The 27,475-nt window shown below is 38.7% G+C and overlaps 1 protein-coding gene across 10 annotated transcripts in view; it reads left to right on the top strand.

Annotated features, from left to right (window-relative positions):
* NRXN3 (neurexin 3) overlaps positions 1-27,475 on the top strand; it is a 906,050-nt gene that overhangs the window by 846,982 nt on the left and 31,593 nt on the right. For 6 of the 10 annotated variants that reach the window (XM_063399087.1, XM_063399094.1, XM_063399089.1 and 3 more), the window contains one exon: positions 21,148-21,223. In XM_063399087.1, coding sequence (XP_063255157.1) covers positions 21,148-21,223 — 76 coding nt within the window. Of the gene's footprint in view, positions 1-21,147; positions 21,233-27,475 lie in introns of all 10 variants that reach the window. The other 4 variants (XM_063399086.1, XM_063399090.1, XM_063399093.1 and 1 more) reach the window with 1 other exon arrangement.

The raw sequence follows: 27,475 nt of genomic DNA on the forward strand, positions 1-27,475 counted from the left end.
ATACGTCCAAAAACCTCGATGTCTCGTTATATCACTTTAATGGGAGAAGCTTACAGAATGAGAAACCACATTTGTCTATATTTTGCTTTTGGTATATCCTATAGTATATAAATTTTTTATTTACTTTGCCTTTTATTGTAGGGGATACATGAGTCTGCAGTTAAACTTCCATAGTTTAGTCTCTTTATACCGATAAAGTGTACAATCATCTAGGTTCATGCACTTCCCTTCATCATTACAGTGTGAATTCCTTTCCCTCCAGCCCAGATTAACTTGGTCATGACACTTGGACTCTGGGATAAGATACAGTTGTGCTCACTTTAGAGAACTAACCCAGCTGCAAAAATGCTGCAAAAAAAATTAAGTGTAATGTGGTATGATGAAAATGCCTGGCCTGGTGATGCAGAACTCATTTTAACCTGTCCCCAGCAATGAGCTCTCAGCAGTGCCTCATTATAGGAACTCCAGATTGCACCATGAGGTGTCATACCCTATGTGATGAGCTCATAATTTTTCACTTCTTTCTCTTTGTGAATTCCCAAAGACAATCCTCATTTTAAAAATCCTATCTTTCCTTGCTCCTTCTTCCCCTTCCCTCTTTTTCCTTTTTATTGTCATTTTTTCCAATTTTTCTAATCTCCTTTGCTTGTTGGGCAAAAAGGAAAAAAATCTGCTGAGAAATGTATTTTCCCTTCAGGGTGATGCAGACTTCAAAAGAAAAATCAGTCATTTCAAGAGGAGAAAAAAAATGTTTAATCATCAAGAGCAATAATTACTTTCTAAATATTAGCATGGCAGATAAGAGCAGAATTGAAATGGAACGTGGGGTTTCTCACTTATCCATTATATTTGATTTCTAAGTTTCAAATTTCTAAGGACTTACTCTGTATTGCATCTTCATAATGTAGTTATTATAACTGATAACGTATCAAGACAGTTATCAGTTTCAGTTTTTGTGTTTCTTCAGAGATAAAAGATGGCAATTTGAAAAGTAACTGTCTTTTTTTCTCAGCTTGATCTCTGTATTTCCTGCTGTGCTCAAGCGTGGCACATGTTTTTGTTTCCAGCCATTTTGTAGATGCTCTGAATTGAATTTGTTCAATAGTATGTTGGGCTGATCAAGCATTTAAGCCACTAGAAATGCCTCCCTTAAGAACTGGTGCCAGATTTTTTGGTAGTTTCTGAATGGCAACTGAGTGAAAACTGGTAGCAAACCTGGTTTTCTATCTGACAGAACATAATTATCTGTATTTCTCAACTTGTAAAAGTAAAGAACTTGTAAACATCTTCACACAAACATGCCGCTATTTTACTACAGCAGAATTGTTCTTTAAAGTATTCTATTTAAAAAAATCAAGTTTGTTCAGTGCTGTTTCAGAGAATATCTGCAGAATGACTGTCAGGACTTGGCACTCATACAGAGAAGGTTTTGAGGGGCAAATTGTGAATTTGGAGTCAGTCTCAGTAGAGGAAATATTTCACAATTTAGCTTCTTTAGCTTGCATGCTGAAAGAATAAAAGAGAGATGCTTGCTTTCTGAGTGTGTTGTGTGTACAAGGAGGAGACTGGGAAACTATTTATTTAAACAAAAGTGTTTCATGGCCCAAAATGGCTGCTACCCAATCGTGAATAAGCTACAGCTGGAAGTTAGAAATGGGTTTCTATCCAAAATGGCAATCATCTGGAGGAGGAGGTCCAAAAGAGCAAGTTTATTCATGGCTTTATTTGATGTCGAATTGAAGTAGCTAAGTACGGGCTCCTGCACATTTAAAGGTTCCTTCTTGTTTTTGTGTGATTTGTGTACCTGATGAGTCTGCACCTATTGCCATTTTGGTACTGTACTAATGACACCATCACAGAGAGATGAGACCACTGCTGTCTCAGCTCTGCTCAGCTCCAGTGTGGTGAGTTGTCACCTCTTCAGTGGCACAGCTGAGCAGAAAGCTTTTGTGCAAAGTTGCAGAGCTCCTCACGGCAGACAACTTACTGATAAACATACAAGACCTTTTGATCATTTGGCTAATCACAGAATCACTAGGTTGGAAGAGACCTTCAACTTCATAAAGTCACCCCAAAACAATCCTCAAGTCTAACCCAAATCACATCCTATGAGGTCAAATTACCCCACTGATCAGGTAAAGAGTCAAATTCCACTTAAAATAAGGTTTCTCTTTCTGAACCAGAGAAGTAATCAACTGTAAGGAAGAGAGGAGACTCTTCCTAAATGCAACACTCCACTATGTACTGGCTGCTGGTTGGGTTGAAGTGATAGGGAATCCTATTTTTACTAAATAAGGAAGTACTTTATATTCAGGTTTCAATGAGCTTATAACTTGGTTTCTGAAGGCTAGAAAGAGCAGAAGGAAAATCCTCAACTCTTCAAAGATATCCCTTGAGGCAAAACTCTGAATATTGACATTGGCAGTTACAGAAATGCATTTAAAATTACCAGTTGGATTTGCAGTACAGCTGGGTGTCTTGTTCATTGGTATTTGGAGGGGAAGCTTTGGAGGAGAATTTTGGAGCAACTGGGAATTCAGCCAGTGTTGGTCATTATGGCTCCTTGCCTGCTGGAGTAGGTGAGAGAGCAAGGTGCTTGAAGTTTTATCTTTTGGAAAGTAAGCATGATGTTAGAGATAGTTCATACAGGTTATTTGGGACTTGGCTAGTCACATTATATGAGAAAAAATTATCGCAATCATTACGTAAAGATTAAGCAGTGTGCTTTAAGTTAAAAATGCACTTAAGATGTTATAAAAAGTGCAAAAGCCTCTAAAAAGGAGAAAAAAACAAGGTGTCTTGCTAACTCTAGTTACATGAAAGGTAAACTCAGTGGCCTGGTTCTGTGACCCTCAGCTGCAGAGTTTGTGGTTACAAATAGAGAGGGAGAGGTGATAGGGAGGGAAGGTACTGGGCACAGAACAGCCCATTAAATTAGGTCTACTCAGACTCAGAAATGAGACACAAAAGGTAATGGGAAATTAAACACTATTATTATGGGTCGGGTTTCAACATATGCTACTGACTCATAAATTTAATCTGATTGCTTTATTCCTTAAAGAAATCACAACAGTGAATAGTTTCTGGCCTTGAAATCTGGGGCTTTTTTGAGAATTTTCCTTGTCTTGGGGAGCCCTTGACTCACTTCAGCCTGATGAGGTTCCCTGCAGGTCAGAAAAGGATGAAGGGGAGGACAGTGCAGTGCAGGCTTAAGGTGCTTCCTCCTCTGAACCAGTGTGCAGCCAGCAAATCCCCAGTGCTGCAATCCTGCCAATCTCCCCAGACCTAGAACGGGGCTCTGGATACCCAGGGGGATAAGATTACCCCACTCTGTAGGTAGTGTATAATTTCTTGTGTTTTCCTGTGTGGAATCCAGCTGTGCAAACTTTGGTTTGATTTAGATGAGTGTAATGTACTGTACAGTGATTAAGGATATACAAGCTACACTCACAAGCAGGAGAAAGACACTCTCTCTGCAGGGTAAAATACTAAAACAGGTATTATTTTGTACTCAGTCTAACAGTGACATTTTAATTTATGAGCTAAGAATGCAATGATTGCTGGCTGCAAAAATTGATTTGGTGTTCATCTGATTCAACCCATGTCAAGAGTTTGAAAGTAATTATGATAGTGGAGCTGATAGGCAGGCAATTACATTTTTGTTCTCTCCTTTCTTTCTTTTTTTTTCCTGAAGTTGTTCTTGTCAGAAGGCCTTACAAGCATAAGTGTAATCGTTGGTAATGTTATTTTGTAGACTATTAAGTTATAATCTCAGGTAATGTTGCACATGGACTAACTGCATTCCTAAATAAGGTCTTTGTTACCTCTTTGGAAATCTCCCAGGCTAACGAGATTAAGGAATCCATGTTTAGCCAAACAGTCTTTTTCTGCCCATACTTCCCTGCACTTTCATTAATCTTGCCTATAAGTGGTATTTCCTGAGGCTGTCTTCTGCCGTGCTCTCTGCTGTGTCGTGCGAGGAGGAGAGAGGCTCTCTCCCCAGAGCAGGCTGCACTCGGGGCACTGCTGTGGGAAGGAGATGTTGCAGGTTCTTGTTCCTACGCTCCTGATGCAGTGAGAAATTTCCCTGCTTTTAGCTGTTTAGAAGAACGGATGTTAAGCCTGGATCCTTTCGTGGGGGCTGCACCCTCCAAGGTGTCCAGTGGGTGCTTTGCTGTCGTGCACACCCTGAATGGTATGTCTGAAATTGAGGTGCAAGGAAAAAAAAATATTATCCAAAAACCAGATACTTTGATATCATTCTGGTTTTGAGGTTGTATTTAAAGGGCATTTGGTGTTGTTCAAGCATAGAACAAAAGCTAATCTTTTAACATCATATCTCACCATAAAACTGAGCTGTTGTTTCCTTTTCAGCTGTACTAAATATGTTGCTTCTTCGCCTAAACAGCAGTTTCTTTTATCCTGTTTATACTGTGGTATCTCAATAACAGACTCTTGATCTGATTTGAGGCTGTGGGTAATGTCATTATTGTTAAAATTCAGGTAATAGCTGTTGTATCTTCACATATAAGTTTTATGCTTTCTGATAATGTGTAGGTTAAAGAAATCTTTCCCTTTCAACTTTAAAAGCCTATGTTTGAGTTACGATCAGTATCTCTGCTGGTATTAAAGAGCCCCTCAGTTTTCCTCAGAATCTGAAAGAAGGAGTGGCAGAGAAAAAGAGGAGTAATGTTGAAAGTAGAAGACCAAAGCTCCTGAGTTGACTGGCCTGGCAAGAGTCAATAGCTTCTCCCCCACGTTTCTGAAGACTGCATTTCACATAGAACTAGATTCTGTGGTTGCTTGGTTCTGTAGTTGTAGGATTTATTAGTCTGCATTCTCTTTGACCTTGCTAACTTTAAACCAGAGCAGTTTCCTTTAAAGTACTTCGTTACTGATCCCCAGTGGACAATAGGCTCCACGCCAGGGTGAAATGTCATGCTCATCCAAAATGATACAAATGGTTTGAAGAGAAAAGGTTATTTTGGGCAAACATATGCCACAGTTTTTCCATTTTTAACTGTCTTTTGGGTTACAAAGTACAGCTTCATGTGATTTTCTTTTAAGCTCAGGTCTATTATCGTCTTCTAATATTATTCAGGCAGCATTCTGACATTATATTTAAGCCTAATTCACTTTACAACATGCATGATAATAAAGACCATTTGCCATCAGAAAGGGATAAGGAAACAAGTTGGAGCAGATTCTACAGTGGGTCCTCACTTCTGGGACATATAATACATTCCACATATCTATTTATGGTACTGAGTCTTCTGTCTGTACTGATCTTGTGTGGATTGCTCCAGTCCATTTTAAGTGATTATACATTACAGCTCTCTCCTCCTGCCTCCTGACTCTGTGAACCTGACAGGCATCCCTGGAGCTTGCTCAGGTGCCTTCTGTGACCCCAGAAAGGCGTCAGCTTGTTGGACTTAGAATGACTGAGAAATGCAGCATCCTCTTAAAAGCCTTATTGCTTCCTTGTGGATCACACTCAATATGAAATTTAACACTTTCTGAAGCATCTCAGGAATCAATAAATCACTTCTGATATAGGCCCTTTAATTCATAAGTGTCAGAAACTGAGGCCAGAACAGAAAAAAAAGCATAGTTGGGACTGATTTATAGATCTTTATCACACTGAACATTGAAAATTGGTCTGTATGCTAACAAAGGACCAGACTTCGTTACTTTTGGACATGTATTTGCATTCAAGAAGGCAAACCAAAATTTAGAAATTTTTAGAGGAAAGAAAACTAAACTATTATTGTGCTACTGTGTAAATCTGTGTTGTGCCTTGTCTTCTGCCTTGCACTCACTTTTGGCCATCAGCTCTCAGAAACTGATCTCTGATGAATAAAAAAAGCTGCAGGGTGTGCAAGGGTTTCCAGATGAGGAGAGGTTAAATAAGCTGACAATCTTCATGATGATAAAATTGGTAACCAAATGGTGATAACAGAGATCTCTAAAATCAAAATGGATCAGAGAAGTTGTGACTAGGAAATAACTGCTCACAGTTTCTCTTGAAACAAAGATTGAGGAGTGAAATAAGGTAGAAGCAGGTTGAGATCAAACAGGAGGAAGTGCTTTTACAAGAAATATGGAACTCACTGCCATATGATATTGTAGAAAAAATATAAATAGATTTTAAAGGCTAATATGTCAGCATGTGGTCGAAAATCCCATTAAGAACCATGAAATACAAAATCTGTGCAGTGCAGGGTTGCAGGTATAACCACTTCCTAACTGATGCTGGCCACTCCAAGTAGCATATGAGAGAGAAAATAGTTCTGCAGGTTTCTCTTGTGTTTATCCTGCATCTGTCAACAAATATAGTGTCTCATGCCAGGGGCAGAAGTCAAGGCTGCAGTGGAGTTTGAGCTAGCATGACTGCACTTCTGCTCTGCATGTTCTTATAACACAGTCATTGTAGGTATATATTTGCATTTGAAGCACTTACATCTGTGATTTAGTATGGACAGACACCAGACATACCTTCAGGCATTTTAAAGAGCCTGAAAGAAGCAAAAATTAAAAATGAGACACATAACTAGACAAATCAAGGAGGCAGTGAACCTCCAGCTCTTTATAAAATTCACAGTGCAGGAATTCCCTTCTAAATGGGAAGGCCTTTGTCTGTAAATTGCATCAATATTTCATTAATTAAATTCATTTTTCTTTCTGTCTTTCTTTTTGTTTTGTGTAATTAGGATATAGTCATTTACAGCCAAACCTCTGTTCAGCTGCTATAAAATATTCATTTCCAGTTGCAGCTTGATAATGAAACAGTATCCTGCAGCCCATTCAAACTGTTGCAAGGCAAGGCAAATTACCAAAGGGAAGGGAATAAATTCATTAAAAAAAAAAAACAATGAACTTAAATATGCTCAGTACAAAATGGTTTCGGGCAAAGGAAAAGGCTGCCAGCTAAAATGCAATTTATGTAATACATTGGCAAGGAGGTGGGAAGCCAGTGAATAGAAGTTAATGAGTTGACAGCTGTCAGGAGCTCCATGGTGTCAGGTTGTAGCATTTGTTTCGATCAATTGCACATTCTGGGTAAGTGGGAGACTTAGGTAAAAGGGATATCCTGGGACCAGCCAGGTAATTTGTTCTACTACCTATGAGGTGCTAAAATTCAAAGCTGCCTGGTAGAGAGGTTACAGAGCTTTACTCTGCACCTGTTGGAAAAGCTGTGCTGAAGTTTTGTGTTCTGATGGGATGAGTACTGGTGCTCCACCATGGCAGGGTTCTTTTTCTGAGGGTCATTTGCCTTTGGTGTTAAGTTCTGCTGCTATTTATTTCTATAGATGTGCGCTGCAGGCTTTTCCCCCTGATGAGGAGAATTTGCAAGAAATTCCTGTCTGCAGAAACCTCGGTTTGTAGGAATTGTGCAGTCAACTCCAATGTTTTATTTCATTTCAGAAACATTAAAGAGAGCAGAAAGTTTCTTATGTCCCTCCTACCTCAGCCCTGCATAACAGTTTGTTACAGTTCATATGGGAGTTCCATTTCCACAGTGTGAGTCTTTCTGCTCACAAAATACTAAGAACTGGATACAATCAGGGTAGGCTGCCCAGGAAAGTGGTTGACTCACCATCCTTGGAGGTATTGAAAAGGTGTGTAGATGTGGCACTTAGGGACATGGTTTAGTGATGGAATTGACAGTGTTAGGTTGATGGTTGGACTCAGTGATCTTAAAGACCTTTTTCAACCCAAACAAATTTGGAATTCTATGATTTTTCTTCAGATGCTTTACACAGCACTGTCCTCAAGGTACTGTGAGAGTAATTTATAAATATTTGCTTCCAAGAGATACATGTATATCTTCATTATCTTAAAAATTAATCCATGGCATGCTGACACATGACCAGCCCTGTAAAGGCTCATTGCAAATCAGCGGCAGAGGCATCCTGGCACTCAGCTCTTCTGTGTAATTCCACAGTTGTTTAAAATGGGCAGTCAGACATGGTGAAAATAATAAACCCCTCTGACCTGAGACTTCTGAATCAGAAGAAATCTCATTGACTGCAATATTTTACTTGCAAATTCCTGACTTAAGCTATATGCCTGCTAACAACTGTGAGACTGTTAATAACAGCTACTAATAATCGGAGCCAGTTACAGGATTCTTTAGAAACACTTTGGCCATCCTGAAGCATTTCAGAGGAATACAGTGCCATACTCTGGAGTTCTGACAATTCCACTACACATCCCACAGTGCAGAAATGCACGTGCTTTGATTTTACCTGCTGTTGCCAGTCAAAATCCTGATATAGACATAACTATGACAGTTATTGTCAGCTCAGTTTGAAAGACCCTGAGGTGGTGTAACTCTGTCAGCAGAAAGCCTTCTTCAGTCAGCATTGCTGGACCTAAAAGGAGCAGCTCTACCAACTTGGATACTCCCTCCCTCTGTAATGCCAGTAATCTCTTTAGTGTGAATAGGGCCTATGTCTGAACATGCAGAGGCACCACCTCTTAAATTCAGTGGCTGTTATGTCTTGTCTCAGGCCGGTACAAGTGAAGCTACAATGATGACACCATCTTAAGGGAAACTGAACTTGTTTTCTCCCAGGAGAGACCAGAAACATACCACCATGCCAAAGTTGTGGCTGTGGTGTTACAGCAATGGACGGTGGAATCTTTTCTTGGAACAAAAGTTCTGATTCTTTCTGCTTTTTTAATTCTTATGAAAAAGCAGAAACTGATGTAGCAGGAAACCTAAGCATACACTTTTATCTGTCTATTCAGGGACTGGGATTTCTTGAATATGGGGACTTTTGCTACATTTTGGCTCCATCCTTGTCAAGCTGTGCTTTTCTATGCCTTGCTAAGACTAAGGTTAAATCCTCCATGGGCTGAAACTTGGCTGTCCATAGTGTGGAAGACCTCGGTATTTCTTTGTATGACTAAAGCCTGTAATGGGCATTGCATTAAAATGACATAGTTTCTTTTGTGATTTCTGCTGTTGTAAACACTATAATTAGAACATATGAGAGGAAAAACTTCTCACAGTTCTACTTTCAACTGGTAAGTGTCTCGTTCAAAGTCTGTATTCAGAAGCTTCTTCATTTCATAGTGTGCATGAAGTCATGCTATCTTTCAGTTCTTACAAAAGGTCATTGATGCCAAAAATGCAAGATTGCCACAAAACTGAGTTAAACAGCAAGTTGACTGACAGCAAAAGAAGCATTCCTGTGGATTTAGAACTTCAAATCCTCTCTCCTGACAATGCTCCTTTGGATGCTTGTTTCCTAATATCTCCCAAATTACACTGTAGAAATATGAAGGACACAAGGAAGAACTTTGTAGTACTTGATGCTTTTATAGACAGAATTGCAGAGAAAAGGAAAACCTCTTTACTCTCTGAGGACTGGGTTTGTTGTTTTCCCTTTAAGCAGGTAGAAGTATAAATTATGTCAGCCTTGATGGTGTTTAAGGCTTGAATTCCTTTGTCTAGCTCTCTGCTCAGAAAGTGAATTCCAGCTGAGCGTCTGTGGGCCATTAGAGGTAACTTTGTACCTTTTTTCCATTTTACACAAACAAAAAAGATTGATTTGTCTTTACTACAGTTAATCAAACTCACTAGAAAACTAAATAAATAAGGAAGGAAAATGGTCTTATTATCCTTCACAGGGAAAATGTTCTGATTAGGCAGGGGCTGGTGAGAAACCCAGTGGCAGTAAGTGTTTATCAGGTTTGTTGTGCTTGGGAGTCTGCCTTAACAGCAAAATTTTCTTACATAACAACCATTTGCAGCTTGGACTACTTCGTGTGCCATTAAGTAAAGTTCACTTCAGACTTAATGCTCAGGAGCCATTTGCCATGTTCCACAACTCATGAAGTTGAGGTTTACCTGGTTTCATCAGTACTTGATGGACTATGTATGTTTTTTAAGCTGATGGGTGGGTATATGTTTGATGGGAGTAGATCTCTCTCCTTATTAAAGTTATGATTAGACAAATGTCTGGCTCTAACTATCTTAAGTTTCCCTCATGATCCCTGGTGGTAGTGGTAATGATTTCATTTCTCTATTTTCTCTTTTGTACATGCTTTTTGCCGACATGTGGTATGAAGTCAGTTCCCTCTTCCCCCAGTAAAGGTGTTAGTTTACTCATATTTCAAAAGGAAAAAAATGTTAATGATAGAAAAGCGTGATTTTTAAGCATTAGGTATTTGGCAGTTGTCTTTCTGGGATAAATATTGTCTAGAACTGTTTAACTTAATTTTTATTAGATTTGACCATGATGTCAGTATTTTAATAGGTTAATGGTAATGTATACCTTTTGCTGAGTAAACAGATGTCTCTGTACTAGTGCTGAGCATGATTTACATCCTATATTAAGAGAGGAAGGATGGACTTGTGGTTAAGAAGCTGTCACTGGTCCTGGGAAATATGAGTTCTACCACAGTCACTTATGTGACATTTTTGTTTATAAACTTCTTGTTTATAAATTAAAACCATTCATAGCCTTTTCTTAGCAGGTATGTTGTATATGTGCTTACATATAGATATTTAGTGGCTGTTTTCCTTTGTTAAATGTTGTACTCTCTAATGTTATTCAGCGAGCATTTCTAGGTACTAATCAGTACTTAGTCGGGATTTATTCCACATTTATTTATTCTACATTATGTTTATTCTGCCTTTAAATGTGTAGGAACTGCCTTCCCCTTGTGAGCTAATGTGTAAATCCTGTGAGTAACAGTATTTAAATGCCATTTTCCAAGTGTGGGTTAATGTTTGGAGAGCAAGAGGAATATTTGTCTGGCGAGAATAGTCTAGCACATTAATGTGAATATTCAAAGATAGTTGTTTATCTTATTGCACTCAGAGGTACTTATAATAATTGCAGAAGTTGTTCTAAGGCACGTTTATTCAGAGTGACTACATTTATTGTCACTTTATGAATAACATACCCTGTCACATTAGATTTTAAGTGCCACAGTTTGGACCGTACCGGGGTATTTTCTCCTTTATGAATTTTACAGTCGTGTGTGCCAACTGTTTGTGGCCAATGTAATCATGAGTAAGATAAATTAAGAGGGGAGCAGGGGAGGAGGTAAAGAACTCCCCAGTTAAAGAAAAAGTATGGTGGGTGACTGCTGTGCAGCCCCTAGGGCTGGCTCACCCATCGCTTCCCTTTGGATGCTGGCAGGATTGCCGTGGCCTCCTGGGGATCACTGTACTGCCTTCAGTACAGCTTGATATGGGAACGTGCTCCTGCTTTCTCCAGGGAACAATGTCTGCTGGGAGAAGATCTCTGTGTCTTTAATTTCTCATTAAGCCTCGTTTGAAAGAGGTAGATGCTACAGCAATAGGACTACTGCTTTAATAGAAACAGGATTTGCATGGTTTTATTAAGTGACCCCATAAGTAGAAGTGCCAGTTAAATCACATGTGTGATTACCTGTTTTCTACACACTAACTGTAATTTACAGATTTGGTTTTTTTTGAATCATGTGTTAGTGCAACACGGTGTGCAGATTTTGAGGCTTAAGAGATTGTCATTAAAGCTACTGTGCTGTGCTTAGTTATTTATTTCTTTCTAAGAGCGATCCAATCAATAACAGAACAAAATCAAATAGAACTCCCTCACCTCTGAGGAAAAAAGACAAGCTAAATAAAGATGTCCAGGAGAAAATGCCAGCAAACGACATATTGATTTCCAGCAAAGGAGCAAAGTGTAAATGAAAAATATTCTTCTGACACAGTTATTAAGTGCCAGCTAGCACGCAAAGAAAAACCCATTTACTCTTACTAGAGGCTGAGTCTTCAAAGGGCAGCTGATTCATCTCAGATCACTTGGGTCTCTAACTTCCTGAAACGTAGGCTTCCCTTTACTAAGTGTAAAGAGTCTTCTGTATTTAGGCTTTGCTATGGGAATGAAAAATGTTTACTAAAATTTTGATTGTATGCCAAGCAAGCAGAGAAGCTTTTTTCTCCCCATTTTATGGCAATATAAACACAAGCATGAGGAAAAGGGGGTGATTTTGCTGCTGTCAGATGGTGAATTTATGACAACATCAGGAATATAAGATCAAGTAACATGTGGGCTGTGATTCAATGTCCTTGGCAATTTGGACTGGGTAATTTAAAAAGTTACTGCATCCCAGTGATCTTCCCTGCCCTTCTTCTGGTGAAGTATGTAACATTTTATTTTTCATCAAATGTAGTTCATAGCCCAGCATATTAATAATATTATTTCTGTGATGGTTTAAGATAATACATTAGAATGTGTACCTAAGGGACTAGAGCCCACACCAGCAGGATGCTAAATTCTGTCAATAATATGGCTTTTTCCTACATATCTATGAGAATTTTTATTCAGCTTTTGCTTCCTGTGTTCTGCTTTAAGCAGATGCTAAGAGCAGTAAGTTGAAGTTTATGCTGCACCTTGTGTTCAGGTGGTTGTTGGTTCTTCTGAGTGGGATAATGGCACATGGGAGAACACTGAATCTATTTGCAGGCTGTTTCCTAAAAGAAGTGTCTTCATTTGAAAACTTTCGGACAAGGATTGGGAAACATCATTGTGTAGATTGGTGTGATATTCAGAAAGTCACATTCGTGAGCACGGTTTGAATTTCACCAAATTGTCCTTCCAGCAGCTCTCACTCACTTTAGACTGGGAGTTGTGGGGTCAACTTGATTTATTAGTGGCTTGCTTTTTAGCATTAGGCTTTTTAGTTACTTTAGTTTGTGATGGGCATACCTTCTGTACCTTTCTTAGAGAGTTTTCACCTGCATCACCACCATCTGCATAGCAGTGGTTACTGATTGTTTCTGTTTCAAGTAACAGTTTCTTTCAGTAAGAAATAAAAATATAATAGGGAAGGAGTGCAAGTTTTTCATCAAATGATGAGAAGTATACTCAATGTGAATATTCTTTCTCTTTGGTTATTCCAAGAGGCTCTGTCTTCAGTATATAGACACACAACTTTCATCTTCACGGTACTTCTTTGGAAGAAGGAAAATTCACATGGAAATGAGGAATTGGTTGATAAGAGGAGAGAAAGAGTCTCCTCTCACACCAAAGCTGTATCTTTTGTATTAAAACCAATCAATGGTGTTTTTCAGCCAGTTCAAAGCTCTTGCAAATCCTGATGGTTACATTGAATAGTCTGGAAAAGACTTGCCAGCTGATGCCTTCCTATTGCATGACAAAAAGAGGCTGTTCTGTCAGGAAAGGAAAGAAATAGAAAAGCAAGTGGCTCTGTGGGCATATGTAATCAATAAACAACCAATTTAGTTTCATGGAAATGAAATTTTATTTATTTATTTAGCTCCCAAATAGTATGTAATTTCTTCAGGCCAAGAAATAAATTGAAAGGATTTAGGAGGATTTGCTTATCAGCAGAACACCATGAAGAATTACATTCCTTATGCTTTTGGGAAGGTACATTGAAGTTGCGTTAAGCTGCTGTGGTTCAATACTTCTCTTTCCCCTGTCAGGGTGCCTTGAACAACAGATGAATTAATCCTCTCCACTTTCCTTTCTCCCCTCTTTGCCCTCCCTTCTCTTTCTCTCTTTGCCCACACTGCCTCACAACATCATCACCATTCCCACTGCCAGCAGACACAGACAAAAGGCAGAAACATGATTTTTCCCTGTTGACTTTCCACAGCTCAGGCACAGAACAAAGTCTCTGAAATTTGGCATCAAACATGGTCCAGAGGAGTCAGACTTTACAGTCCTAATGAACTATTGATTTTAGTGAGACAGGCTTTTGGCTTTCAAAGGAATAATTCGAGCTTTCAAAGCTCTTTTTAATCATGACTGCCCATGAATCTAGATTGACATAGAATTGGGAAGATTATTTTTTGCTTTCTCTTACTTAACTGCCTTAATCTGTTATCTGCCATAGTAGTGGACAAATGAGTGATTTTGTTAAGGGGTAGGTCTCTCATGATCCCTACTTAATGCTATAATTTGGCAGCAAATCATCTTTTGTATCCAGCCAGGAGCATGCAGCCAGGAGATGCACTTTTGCTGGGCTGCTGTTGAAGGGTACATGCCCGCTGTTACCTACCAGCCTCTTGGTAGGTAACACACCACCCCAGTGACAGGAGCAAGGGAATGGCCTGAAGCTGTGACAGGAGAGGTTTAGGATGGATATCAGAAAAAGGTTCTTCACCCAGAGGGTGGTTGGGCACTGGAGCAGGCTCCTCAGGGAAAATGGTCACAGCACCAAGCCTGACAGAGCTCAAGAAGTGTTTGGACAGTGCTCTCAGGCACATGGTGAGATCCTGGGGCCTGTCCTGTGCCAGGGCCAGGAGTTGGACTTTGATGATCCTTGTGGGTCCCTTCCAACTCAGAGTATTCTGCAATTCTGTGATTCTTGCTCTGAGCACAGCTAACTGAAAGGCTGTGCTGGATAGTTTTGCTGCCTGCTTTGCAATGAGAGAGAGAAATCTTATATTACATTGTGATGGAGAGGATGCAAATACGGACTTGATTTAGAGTGAATTAGATTGGACTGAAGATAGATGGAGCAAGCTCTTCCCCATTAGGGCGTATACACTAATGGTGTTCATACCTGGATGGCTTAGGTAACTGCTTGACTTCAGTGCTAGTGGCTTCTGATATTTCTTTGAGACTTCTCCATAGTTGGTACAGATCACTACTGAGATTCTTCTTGGTGAAAATAACACTTTTTTTCCCCCTTAATTTTATCTTTTTTTGAAGCACTCTAACTAGTTCATCATTCTTCCTGATGTCCTTTGTGACACCTGTAAAAATGTATCATACCTTAAGTCCTTGCTGAGTTCTGAAGTTTAGTTTTACTAAGCCTGTCTTATTCATACATCTCTCGAGTTCTTTCCTCTTTTCAGTGGTTCTTTGAATTGACTAAAATTATTCCTAATCTTTTGGCATTGAATTGTTGAAAACTAAATGTAATGAGCCACTCTCTCTTGCTGCAAGTTGTTGCAGTCTGATTGAAGTCAATGCCAATTTAAACAAACAAAGGATTTGGTCCTCTTGTTTTTATATTTACTTCAAATGAGCTATATGAAGAAAAATTATTAGTTTCATGTTCTTTGATGCCTATAGAGGCAGATAGACCCTCAGCATTAGTATGTGGGGATGTAAAGGGCTTGCACATATTTGTGGCTCTGTCTGTCCCATGGTAAGAAAACACATGTTGTTCTATCCAGTAGTGAGATGGAGAAGATTAATACACTTTAGCAAAAGGCAGGACACCCAAGACTCTCCTTAAAAGTTTATACAGTCCCAAATTGCAGGTTCTTTTGTAATGCTTCATTATGACTTTTGCAACGTTTCTAATATTTTCCCATTTGTATGCAGATTATTTCTATCTGTATGTAGTAGTTTCAGTTTGTCCCGACTGAGTCTCTCAGGTCTGCTATACTGTGGTGACCTCCAGGGTATTTTGCAAATAAAGATTAATTAAAAAGTGAGAAACAAATGTAACATGTAGAAAGGACAGATGAAGGAGTCTCATTTAATTGAATAGTGTGAACAGAATACAAAAAGTTCTTTTAAAAGCCCAGTTACCAAAGTACAAAAGGTGGAGGTATTCAAGCTAGAAATGGCACCTAATGAGACAGGCACTTTATCAGCTATCTTCTTTTGGCAAAACAGCAAATTCCTTGAACCTATTCTTTGCCAATAAACATCTCAGTTTCTAGAAGTCTAACTAACTTCATCAGCATCACTAACTTTTTGCAGTTCTAAAGGGACCATTTATACTCTATACTGTTATGCATAGAAGAAAATACATAATCCATATTCCATAATAAATTTGAGATCTATAGAAAATATACAGTATGGAAGCAAGGCAGGGAGTCAAGTGGTTCTATTTAGGAAAAGGTTTGTTGACTTTCAGCTCTGTATGTTTTAGGTGTGAAAGGCAAATGCAGTGCCCAGGTTAATACAACTGTATTTCTCCACTCTTGGGAAGATATTTGTGCCTAGCATTTTGTGATGGTCGTATTTCAAGAAATACTGTAAATTGTGGTTCCTTGGTGGCAAATAGATTTACACTTCTCTTGCAACAAAGCATTAAGTGCTGCTTTTCAAATAATGGTGTTGAATTGGAAGTAACATGTATAGTGTGCAGAAGAATTTCAAGAAAAGGGAAATAGGGAAATTGAAACCTACTTTACTGAGTGAAGCAGCTGCCAAGTGTGTAATTCTGCAGGAATTTGTCTGGGAATTGAATTTATGGGTCTTTGTCTTTTCTCGTCCTCTAGAAGGGAGAACTCCATCATTCTCTGGGTGTGTTTTTTATAATTTCATAAAGCTGTTCTGTGACAGAGCTTATTTTATCCAGCATGCTTAATCTTTCTCAAATAGTGGTGTACCCAAACAGCAAGATGTCAAAAAAACTTTGCAGTTGGGAAAAGGAAGATTCAGCACCTGCCATTTTGTGTAAAACAAAGGAGCAAGCATTATGGATCTGATACATAAATTAGGGTTTTGTACAATTTAAAGATTGGACAGGAATGGAGTCATCTTGAGCAGGTCTTGCCACACCATGCCAAATTTCCTTGCACTATATATCCCACACCAGTACATACAGTGTAATGAACAAAGATTGTGGAACCATCACCGTGTCAAGATTGAAGAGGCCCTTAGAGTGAATAATTAGGAGGAGGTGATTACAGAACTAATAATTCATGGAAAGGAATGGGGAGCCAATTCAGTGAAATTGAAAGAATTTGAAGGTAAATATGCCCATAAATCCTCTGGGGTGGACTCAGAGTTTAGCACTTTCTCCTACCCTGGTTTTATTCCAAAGCAATTTCATTAAACACTAGAGAGAGGGAGAGAAAAAATAATAATATAAATGCCATAAAAAATCTTTCAGAGGAAGGAATAAAAAGGGTTCCTGCCAGAGAGAAATTTTATTGAAAGTTATTATAATACCTATCTTTAGTTTTATGGCCTTTAATACAGGCCAAGTAATTTCAAAGCTGGGATTCTTTAAAAATGAAATACATATTTTAAAATACTGTAGTGTGACTTATTATTTTTAATATAGAATTTAGCTAATATAGGGAAGGGAAAAATATTTTCTCTCTCATGTTCTTTCCAATGAAAACACAAACATCATTTCCATCACAGCATATGGAGAAGTTTCATTACTATCCTTTTGCCTGTACATAAGAATGTTTAGCATTTGCTATCCCTAGATCACTGGGCAGACACTAAAGCATGAATCCACTTACATCCCCTGGAGCCAGTGGGTGAGTATAATAAGAACCATTTCAAAAATGGGGAAAAGGGACCAGAAATGGCATAGCATTTTTGCTTACTGCCACACAGTGAGCTGTTTCTGATGTGAAGACATTATGTTAATGGAAAGATATCCAGGGTCTCTACTCACTAGCCTCTCCTGTCTTGTGGAAGCAGCAAGTTTATTAAACATCCAGTGAAAATTCTCAGCTCCAGGAGGGTCTTGAAAGGTACTGATCCCTGTTACAAAAAGTAATGGTCTTCTGGATGTTTTCTTGACCCTGTTCCTGTGGTCAGGAATTTGCTGTTCTTTCTCACTGAAATAGCTTTATTCCTTTGGGATGATTCAGACGTTGGTATCTGAGCGGAAGGTGTATGGAAAACCAATATGTGGTGGGACTAGAAAATCAGTTAGTGATGAATTGTGATGGAAAGTACAGAGATTAAAAATACAAGATAGGAAATGGCAAGACAGATTAGTGTACTTATCTTTTCTGTGGTTTCTAGAGATCTCATTAATGACCTTGACTTAAATCTAACACCACTTCTGGAGGTTTTTTTTTCTTTTTCTAACCCTCATTTTTATACATACAAAATCAGTAGGATGGGATAAAAAGCAATTTTTTTTTTTTTTTTTTTTTTTTTTTTTCAGAGCAAAAAAAGAGTAGAATATCAGGTGAAATAGTATGTAGTAGACATGGGGAGAAAAAATGGAGATAAATTGATAAAATCATGTGTGGAACCAGTCATGGAAAAGTACAAATAAAGGTTGGAGTTGATAGGGTTGGTGAGTGCTGCACATCACACATTTGCATTTTGTCTGAGTCTGGTTTACTGTGCCCGTCTCTGTTCAGGAGCAGCACAAACTGCAAGAGGATTTTATAGCAGGAAATCTAGTACACATACCAGACTGCAGCATAAATATGTTGCATGTACTGCCTTAAGCTGCTTATGAGGTGGGAAATTGAACAAGAACAGGAACAAGGGTCAGGCTACATGACTTTTCAGGTTGTGGTGCAGGGACTTCACAAACTAGATATAGGATAATTAATAGCTCTGGAAGGATGTTTTGACCTTCATTTTGGCTGATAACTTCCAAAATGTTCTAAACTCTTATTATCTACCAGTATCCTGTTGCAAGGAGGTGTCCAGTTTAAAAAAAAAAAAAAAAAAGGCCTTGTTACCTTCCTGGTTTCATATGATGCCCCTAATGTGCAAGAGGAAAAAATAGTTATAAAGGAACTCCTTATTCTCTACAAATACTAAATCACATTGTCAATTCAATTGGATTTGATTCCATGTTAATGTTGCATGAAGCCTTTAGATCTGAGCAAGTGTGTAATCAAATAGGTATAGCAGCTGATAAGTCACAGCAACACATTGTTATAACTTTTATGTTTATTTCCTACTGGAGCAAATCATCATTGTTTTTCTATGAGAAGTGTGAATTATCAGATCTTCAACTAAGAGCAAAATCCACATGATCTAAATTTAACCTGGAAATCAAAACCAATTGCCAGGGTTTTAGCATTGCCTGAGCAAGGTCTTCTAGTAGTGATGGATAGTTTATTATTTATTCACAGTGCTACTCTTAATTTATTCTTTATTCAGAATGCCATCCTTACCCTTAGACAACTACAGTATAAATCTCCAGTTTCACTAGCTACATTCCCCCTGCTTAAAAATTTCTAGCAGTATAGCCTTGTTTACTAAATTGTGCTAAATTACTTTACATTGGTGCAATTAAAAACGAATATCTTTTTACCCAGGGACAGTTGCATTTTATTGTTGGAGGATGTGATTACTGTATAAGTTATAAAGTTTCTTGGGATAAATAATACTTTCTAAAATATATGTGACAGGACCAGAAGAATTGAAAAAAGTAAATTTCTATTTTTTGCATTCCTCCTTTCTTGTGCCCTCACTGAGCAGACAAAATTTAGAGCCAGCTTGTCTTAAGAGAAGTCACCAGGATTTCAACAGAATTCTTCCACTTTCTATGACTGAAAGATGTTAAAAAATTACCTTGACATGTAAGGCAGGAACATATTACCTTCAGTTCCTTTTAATCTTGACTCCCCATGGAAGCAAGATTGTAAAAGTATTTAATGAGAGTATTTAAGCATTAAATGACTGCAAAATAGCATTCCACAAAACATTGCTGAATGACTATGCTAGGTATGACCGAGTAACACATAAAATACTTCATTACTGGTTTTTTTTACAGATAGTCTATTTTTTATCATTTTTACTTGCAACTGACCTATCTGTTTTTTCTTTCTTGGCTCAATCTAAGCCACTGAAATCAAGACTGAAGGAACATGAGGTTCAATCTGATGTTTCTGACTAACTTCTTGGTTCTCTTTTTCTCCCCTTTTCTCAAATACAAACAGAGAGGGGGAGAGCAAGGAACTTCTGGCAGGGGTCAGAGGTATTTCACAGTGCTGGGAGCACAGGAGGCTAAAGAAAAGGCAGAGGCCTCAGAAATCTTTTGTAAAGGGAGGAAGGGAACATGTTGGAAACAGCCATAGCAGACGTAAGAATGTAAAGGAAACCTTATTTAAAGCTGGAGAGTCTTTTTCAAGAATAAGGATTTGAAAGGCGTGTTGAGATGTGAGATTCCCAGAAATATTCACCTAGGGTACTGAAGTGCAGCTGTCCTGCTCCTGAGTTCAGTAACGCTGCCTGCCTGGTGAGGAGCATTTCAGTTGTTTTGTTTCAGGAGTCACACCTCTGATCCTGCTGCTCAGCAGAACAGGCAGCTCTCTGCAAGGAGGAGCTGTTAAGGGAGGCAGTTTCAGCAGAAGCTGTGGTTGAGCCAATGCTGCTGAGCTGGGGTAATTTTGTATTGTGCACAGGAACATTACAACCTGTGTCCAGAGGCTGCCACAGGCTCTCCCTAATGGTCTGCATTACTAATTCAACTAATTGCAGCAATTACAGGCAGGAGATGCTGCTGGGAAGAGACACCAGTACACGTCTCTCTAACATGCTGCAGTACATGCTGCTCGTTAATTAGAGCAGTACACACACAGAAAGAAAAAATATAAATTAATAGAAATTAAAAAAAAAGAAAAAAAAGAAAAAAAAATCTCACTAGCTGGAAATGCAAAGGAATGTGGTGAAACCTGCAGTGGTTGTGAATGGCCAGAGTTTGGTTTAACCCTTTCAGAATCAGACTTAACAGCTGGTCAACCTAGTTGCATCCACATCCCTGTTCACTTGCTAAGCAAGGAGGTTGCATGTTGGGCATACCTGACACATGCAACAGTTCTTCATCATGCAACAAGTGAGTTGGACAGATATTTACAGTCTGGGTGAACAACAGATTCCCAGCCCAAGAGGTGAGTTAACAGAGCAGGAATCATGTCTGCCTCAGTGGTGCGTCAGGCACAGCAAAGAGTACTGCCAGCTGTCTGAGTGATGTATATTATCTGGGTGTATCTTGTACATTTTTCTTTGCAGAAGGCATGTTCAGTCTGAACGTGCCTCACATGTAAGTCTCTCAGGAAGTGCCTTCTGGCTGGCCCTACATGGTACTGGCACTTGTGGAGGAGCCAAGCCTCCTCCCAGCAGACACATTACAGTGGCTGCTGGAGGGCAGTTCGCCAGGCAAGCAGGCTTTGTAGCCCACTGTACTTCATTCAACAGCATCACTATGATCCACTGGCTGCCCTAAACAGCCCAGCAGATGCACAGCACCTGTGCACACCTGAAATATTCAACAACACAGGATAAGCACTGTTCCCCCAGCAGGAGACTCCAACTCAGTGGAAGACACATTTACACAGGCATATATGGAGTGCTTGGTACACCTTAAATATTTTAAAAGTTACAATTGTGAAACCTTGTTATTTCCTTGGAGATTTAGCTGCCTCTGTAATAGCTTCTCGACTTGCAAATAGCTTACTTTTGTTTTCTTTTGTTCCTTTATTTCACATGCCAGACAACAGATGACATTGTTTCATCAGCTGAGTGTTCCAGTGATGATGAAGATTTCATTGACTGTGAGCCCAGTACAGGTAAGTCAGGTCAGTTGTGTTTTGCTTGCTTTCTGATTTCATTTGCAAAAAACAATGCATACATATATCTTATATGTGTGTGAATGTATACATATATAATTATATATGTATTATGTGTGTGTATATGTATATATATATATACACTCATGTATATATACACTGTATATGAAATAAACTCTGCAGCCAAGCATCAGATCCCATGGACTTGGCAACAGCAAAACACTGACATGTAGTCACTATTTGGTTTATATAAAGTTGTTCGCATGGAAAGGCAAACTTTCTGAAAGTGATTCCAGTTAATTAATAGTTCACATATTTCTAGATGTTACTTTACTAACACAGTAGAAAAAAAATCAATATGGAGTGTGGCAAATAATGAAGATTTATCAAGTGGAGATGGTGAACATTTGAAAACAGAAGAGAAATAAAAGTGAAATAAAAATCAGTTATTAGCAATGTTTAATCTTTCTTAATTACTCTGAAAATGGATGTTAAGGGATACATTTGTCCATGGGATTTTGAGTACAGTTAACATGGTAATGTGTTTATACTAATTTTGTTTCCTGGGACCCCAAAGAAATTGGGGAGCACCAAAAGATAGTTTTAACATAACAAAATTAGTAGTAATTCTTGCCTTGTTATCTGCAGTGATGCTTCAAAATGTATCCATTAAAGAGTCAGAAGGACTGGCCATGTGGAACTGACTCAACTTCTCCCTTTCAGATACATTTTGATAAATTGATGGCTTTTCTTTCTGGTGAGATATATTATGTGGTATCCAGCAGGCAACTGCAGTCTATTTTATTTCTTACAGGCTTTTTCAAGTCTTCTTTTTTGAGGCTTGCCATGAGTTAAGCATTTCTATAATAGAGAACAGACATCATCGAATTTCTGTGTACATTTAAAAGAAAAAGAGGAAGTTTGGTTAGAATTTTTTGTCTTTAAAAGTGAAACATATAAATAGTTTGAGGGGATTCTTTTGTTTGGCTTTGTTTTGTTTGTTTTTGCTTTGTTTTATTTGGGATGATTTTTTTTTTCCTTACAAAAAATACCAAGAAAGTGTTATAAATGTTCTGTTTCTAATTTCCTGAAACCATTTGAGTAATACAATAATGACATAAAAATTCACCCGAGGCTAGTGCTTTCACATCTCTTTTCAATTCGCCATGGTGTACCTGCATTTTTAGTAGAACTTGGTCCTGCTGTAACCTGAGATTGGCATTGTGTTGTAGCTGGGAACTTCCACCCAAACTCTTGACTCCCTGTGATGGCAGTGAGGGCAGTGACACAGACTGTTGGTAGCAGGTAGCTCAGCTCACTTCCCATCTCTTTTTTCACAGATTTCTATGGGTTTTTCTACTCCCCATCTGGAAGACAAGCAGTCTACATATTACTAGATTGTGAAGTCAAAACAATGGGGGTACTGAGTGTTTAAATAAAGGTAGTAATAAAATGCCAGCAGAGTGATTGTAATGAAAGTGAGGCATGAGATTAATAGGACCATGGCACAAGGACAAAGGTACTGCAACTGATATGCAAATGAATGAAGTCACTTCATTAAAGCTTCACTAACATGTGAAGACTTCTTTTTTTATTTATATTCTGAGTGCCATATATTTCAATTAAAGGACAAAATGATGCCTTTATCAGACTCCTCCTCTTATAAATTTTTGTTTCAAAAATGGCAATAATTTCAGCAGCCAGAAATTGTAACAGCAATATTTTCAGCTTCTGCTGCCAGTGGAAAAAAATCAGAGTTTGAGTAGAAATTTGGTAAAACAGCATGTTTAGCATGAAATTTCATAGTGCTGTACAGCAACATTTCCAGACTAAAAATATCTCCTTCCTGAACCAGTTAGAAATCTAATGCTACAAACAGGTACAAACTGGATTTGTAAAAATGACTTGCTTTTGAAAATCCTACTAAGCATTACAGTTGGCAGATATAAGTGCCTACAGACATCTGAATATCTGCTGTGTAAAAATAATGTGATTCACTGAAAATCTGCTGAAGGTTCTCTCCTAAACTACTAGACATTCTTCTTGCAAATTGCACCCAGTATCTTTCATTGCACCCTACTCCTCTTGTATAGGAAGGTGGACCACATAAGCCACTGAAATCTGATTCTTTTCTAGGGAATTACTGTGACATTGAGAATAAAAGTTAGCTTGATTATATGTAAAAATAAGTCTCCCAGATGGTCCTTGCTGATGAAATCTGCACTTCCAGATTTTGAGTTATCCTGCTCTCAGAGGTGCTGGTGTACTGAATTGCCAGAAGGAGGAGAAATATACAGGCCCTTTTTGCATAAACTTAACTCATTCCATCATAATAAGAAGAAAAAGTAGCAGGTTTATGGAGCTTCTCATTTTCTTTATGTATTTTATTGTCTGCATTCTCAGTGCATCCAGTGTCTGCAGTGCAGCCAGTATCAAAGCTCTCACTCAGCCCATTCTCCTCTGGAGCACTAAAGCAATCTGAGCTGGCTTATCAAAATCCAGTAGTGCTGGCTTGGCTGAACAGATATGTTTGCCTTTACACTTCACCACCCAAGTCAGAATTCTGGCCACACGCCAAGATCTAGTATTTAAATGTGTACATTGTGGAGAGAAGAGATCCAGATTATTTTACTTGTTTTCTAGTGTGTGGCTTCAGATTTTTTTAAAACTTAATGTTGAGGGTTTTTTTTTAATTGGGCTCATTTGAAATTGTTTCATCCTGTTCTGTTGACAGGTCACTGCCTTCTGCCTTGCCTGATCCCTTTTACAGCAGACTGAAAATTAAATGACCTAACCCAGCAGAGTCTTCTTTTTGTTGCTCTGATAATGTGTAGCTTTTAAAGCTCTTGAGTTTCTGCCAGATTTGGTCTTCCATCACCCTCAGTGCCATGGTCTAGTAATGTAAAGGTTACTGAACTCACTGCTGCAGCTGTGAGATATGATAGACATCACTATGAACCTGCTGTGCAACAGCCAAGACAAGGGCAGCAGAGAGTATTTCCCTGCAAATCAGGAGTTTTCAGATTTCATATGGGTCAGAATCAAATCACAATATCTAGAGATATTACTTTGGTCTTGGTCCTGAATCAGAGGCAGTACTCTACATGGTGTCCTTTTGAAGCCTTTGGTTTTGGTGTACTCAGAAGCTGAAAATCATGTCCTCTCTGAGGCTAAATATCATGTGAGAACCATTTGGCAAGGTCTTATTGCCACTTAACTCTGATTGACGGTTGAATCTAACATCTGAATCTCTTGCACATACAATCTGCATCTGAACACTTACATCTCTGTTAAAAAAAAGACAGGATGAAGGTCATTCCCTAACTCTGCTCCCTTTATGATTTTCCAGGCTGGCTTGAAACACTCACTATAGCAGGCTGGCTAACACTTTATGGCCCCCTTCCAAAAGTGATTTCCTTTGGACTTTTGGTAGAAAACTTCATTTTAAAAACAGGAGCTGTCACTGGACATGTTCTGACTGAGGTAGCTTACAGACACCACTTATAGACACATATGTATACATAAGGAATTATTTTAAGTGACAGCAATGACAGCTGTGGATCCAAAATCCCCCTGTATTTTATGTAATGCAAAAGAAATCATTGCAAGTTCAGGGACAGAAATTGCTCCCTATTCATCTTATTGCAGACAAGCCTAGATACCCTTAGATGTCTAGATCCCCCAGAAGACTTAATCTAAATAATACAGGGGACAAAAACGTGGTCATCTGCCCTGAAGAAGTGTTTACGTAACAGTCAAGAGATGACCCTCTTTTATCCTTATGAAAATGTTGCTTTTCCCAGTACCTGGCCAAAAAACTTTTTTTTTCTGTGCTGAAATGTGATACTTTTCTCTGGTATGAGTACAGGACTGCCTCCTGGTCTGCTCCAGGGAGATCTGAGGCTCAAATATTGCAGTTCCTCAGAACTCAAGCCAGGGTCCTGAATCTGTGCTTTTGAGCACAGCTCTGCGGTGGGTTTTTGGTAATTCAGCTGCTCTCAGAGAATGTAAGATTTGTAAGGAAAACGAGGAATGGCTAGGAAGCACTGTGAAGAAAGAAAGCATTTCTCTCTTTTCTGTGAAATGAGGACCTCCCTTACAATCTGATCTTACTGAGACTTCAAAGCCTTGAGGAAGGTAATTGCACTTTCCTGACAGCTGTTGCTGTCTCCTCGTACCATTGCCCTCATTCCTTTCAAGGATGTCCATTAGTGGAGCTCTGGCAACAGGCAGGCTGCATGCTGGTGGCCAGGCAGCTGATTGGGATCATAGCCCAGGCTGCTCCTTGGACTACTCAAAACAGTGGGACCCAAACACTCACCAATTAGCCTGAAGCCCAGAACACAACCTCTTGGAATGGTCTGTAGGGCTTAATCTGTGTCCCATGGCTTGACACATCCTGTGTTTCTTCCCTGGCACAGTTGCCAGTTTTCCTATGTGGTTTTTCCACCACCCCCCCACTCCATGGAAATTTACTCTTTTTTTCCCAAAAGGCTTCATATAGGTTAAGGCTGTCATTGTCTAATCAGACTGCTAAGCCTTTCTGATGGGGGACTGGACACAGCAGTAGATATGCCAAAATCTGCAGTTCTTTGCATTGGAAGTTAGGTAGTGTTTTGTACACTTACACACAGGAGGCATGTATCCAACAGATATGTTCTCTGTATCTATAATTTACTGGCCTGTAGCCATTGACCTGCAGGCTACCTGGGGCAGGGATTTATTTGCAGAAAACGAGCATAATCTGTCTTCCAAAACACCAGCACAGTACAAAAACCATTATGTTAGAAGTGAAGACTTCACTGAAGAAACCAAAAGAAGTGTCGATTTGGCTGTTGTCCTCTGCACCAACCTTCCCGAAGCACCCAGGGAATTTTCATTGTTCCTACCAGGAGCACCCACACACACAATCCAGTGCTCAGTTACCACCAGTCTTCCCCTCTGACAAGCAGGAATGCTTGCCCATTTCTCATGCTGTGAATAAGAAATGGCCTTTAAAGTTGTGTGCATGCCTCTGAGTACTCAGAGAAATGGACTTCCCATCTCATAAACCAAGTACCCATACGGACCCAAAGGACCAGGGGTTCATCCCCAACACTTCCCAGGGTGTAATAGCATCACTTGTTTGATGGAATTTCCTAGCTACAACCTTACAGCCAAAACAAAATCAAATGAGCAAGTTTTACAATCATGCAGATGGCTTACAGGAAGTTTTGTTTTCCTTTTGGTTTTGGGTTTTGTTTTTTTTTTACATTAGGAATACTAAGATTGGTTTTCATCATATTGGTCTTTCTACCTTTGTAAGCACCAAAGGCCCCACCAATGAGGATATTTTATCTATATATGCACTATATGTACAGTGTGCATATATATCTATATGCTAAAGTAATAAATGACCAATATCAGCAGTAGCCCCTGTCATCCAATCACATGTTTACACAGAAATTCATGCCTTCATCTAACCCTGGCATCCGCTGGTGTGGACAGATGCATGATATTGTTATTTCTTGGTGAACAAAGCACGTTAATTTCTTTTTTGTTAAAATTTTTTTCTCCTTTTATTTATTTCTTTACTTTTAATTGATAATTTCATCTACCAATTAGCCTTGGGGTAGGGTGGGGTAGGGAGAACAAAAAAATTATACAGGTATATCGATCGATATATACACAGATACTCCGTGTATATATAGATAGATATATACATTGTATATATTTGAAGAACATTTTCTGTCGTTTCACCTCATCTTGTGCCGCATGAATTTTTGGTGATTGATATTTTAGTTCATTTATATTTCTTTTTTTTTTTTTTTTTGGCTCGTAATCGTGCCATACTGCTATTTTTTAATTTTTAAAATCATCGCTGTATTTCTCAATTTATATTTTTGGAGTTCTTCCAACAAAATAATGATTTAATCATCTCAAGAATGAGATATTGATCTGCAAACCAATAAAGGCAACAAAATCTTTTCTTGCCATCCTCAAGAAATCCACATTTTTGGACATCCCAAGAAAGTTGTGTGCAAAAGAATGAAGAGTATTACCCCTCCTTTATTTTTATTTTCCTACTTTTTTAAACTTCTACAAAGTCTCTATCCTGTTTTTTCCCTTTTCCTTTTTTTTTTCAATTGAGTTCAAAGAACAAAACACCCAGAAGAAAAAAACCCTCCCCTTTACCCTGCATATTCCTAGGAAAAACTCTTCCAATGTAAAGAGCCCTAGAAACTGCAGATGGCATAAAAAGAATTTTATTGC

The sequence above is a fragment of the Prinia subflava genome, chromosome 5, assembly GCF_021018805.1.
Source record: "Prinia subflava isolate CZ2003 ecotype Zambia chromosome 5, Cam_Psub_1.2, whole genome shotgun sequence".
NCBI lineage: Eukaryota > Metazoa > Chordata > Aves > Passeriformes > Cisticolidae > Prinia > Prinia subflava.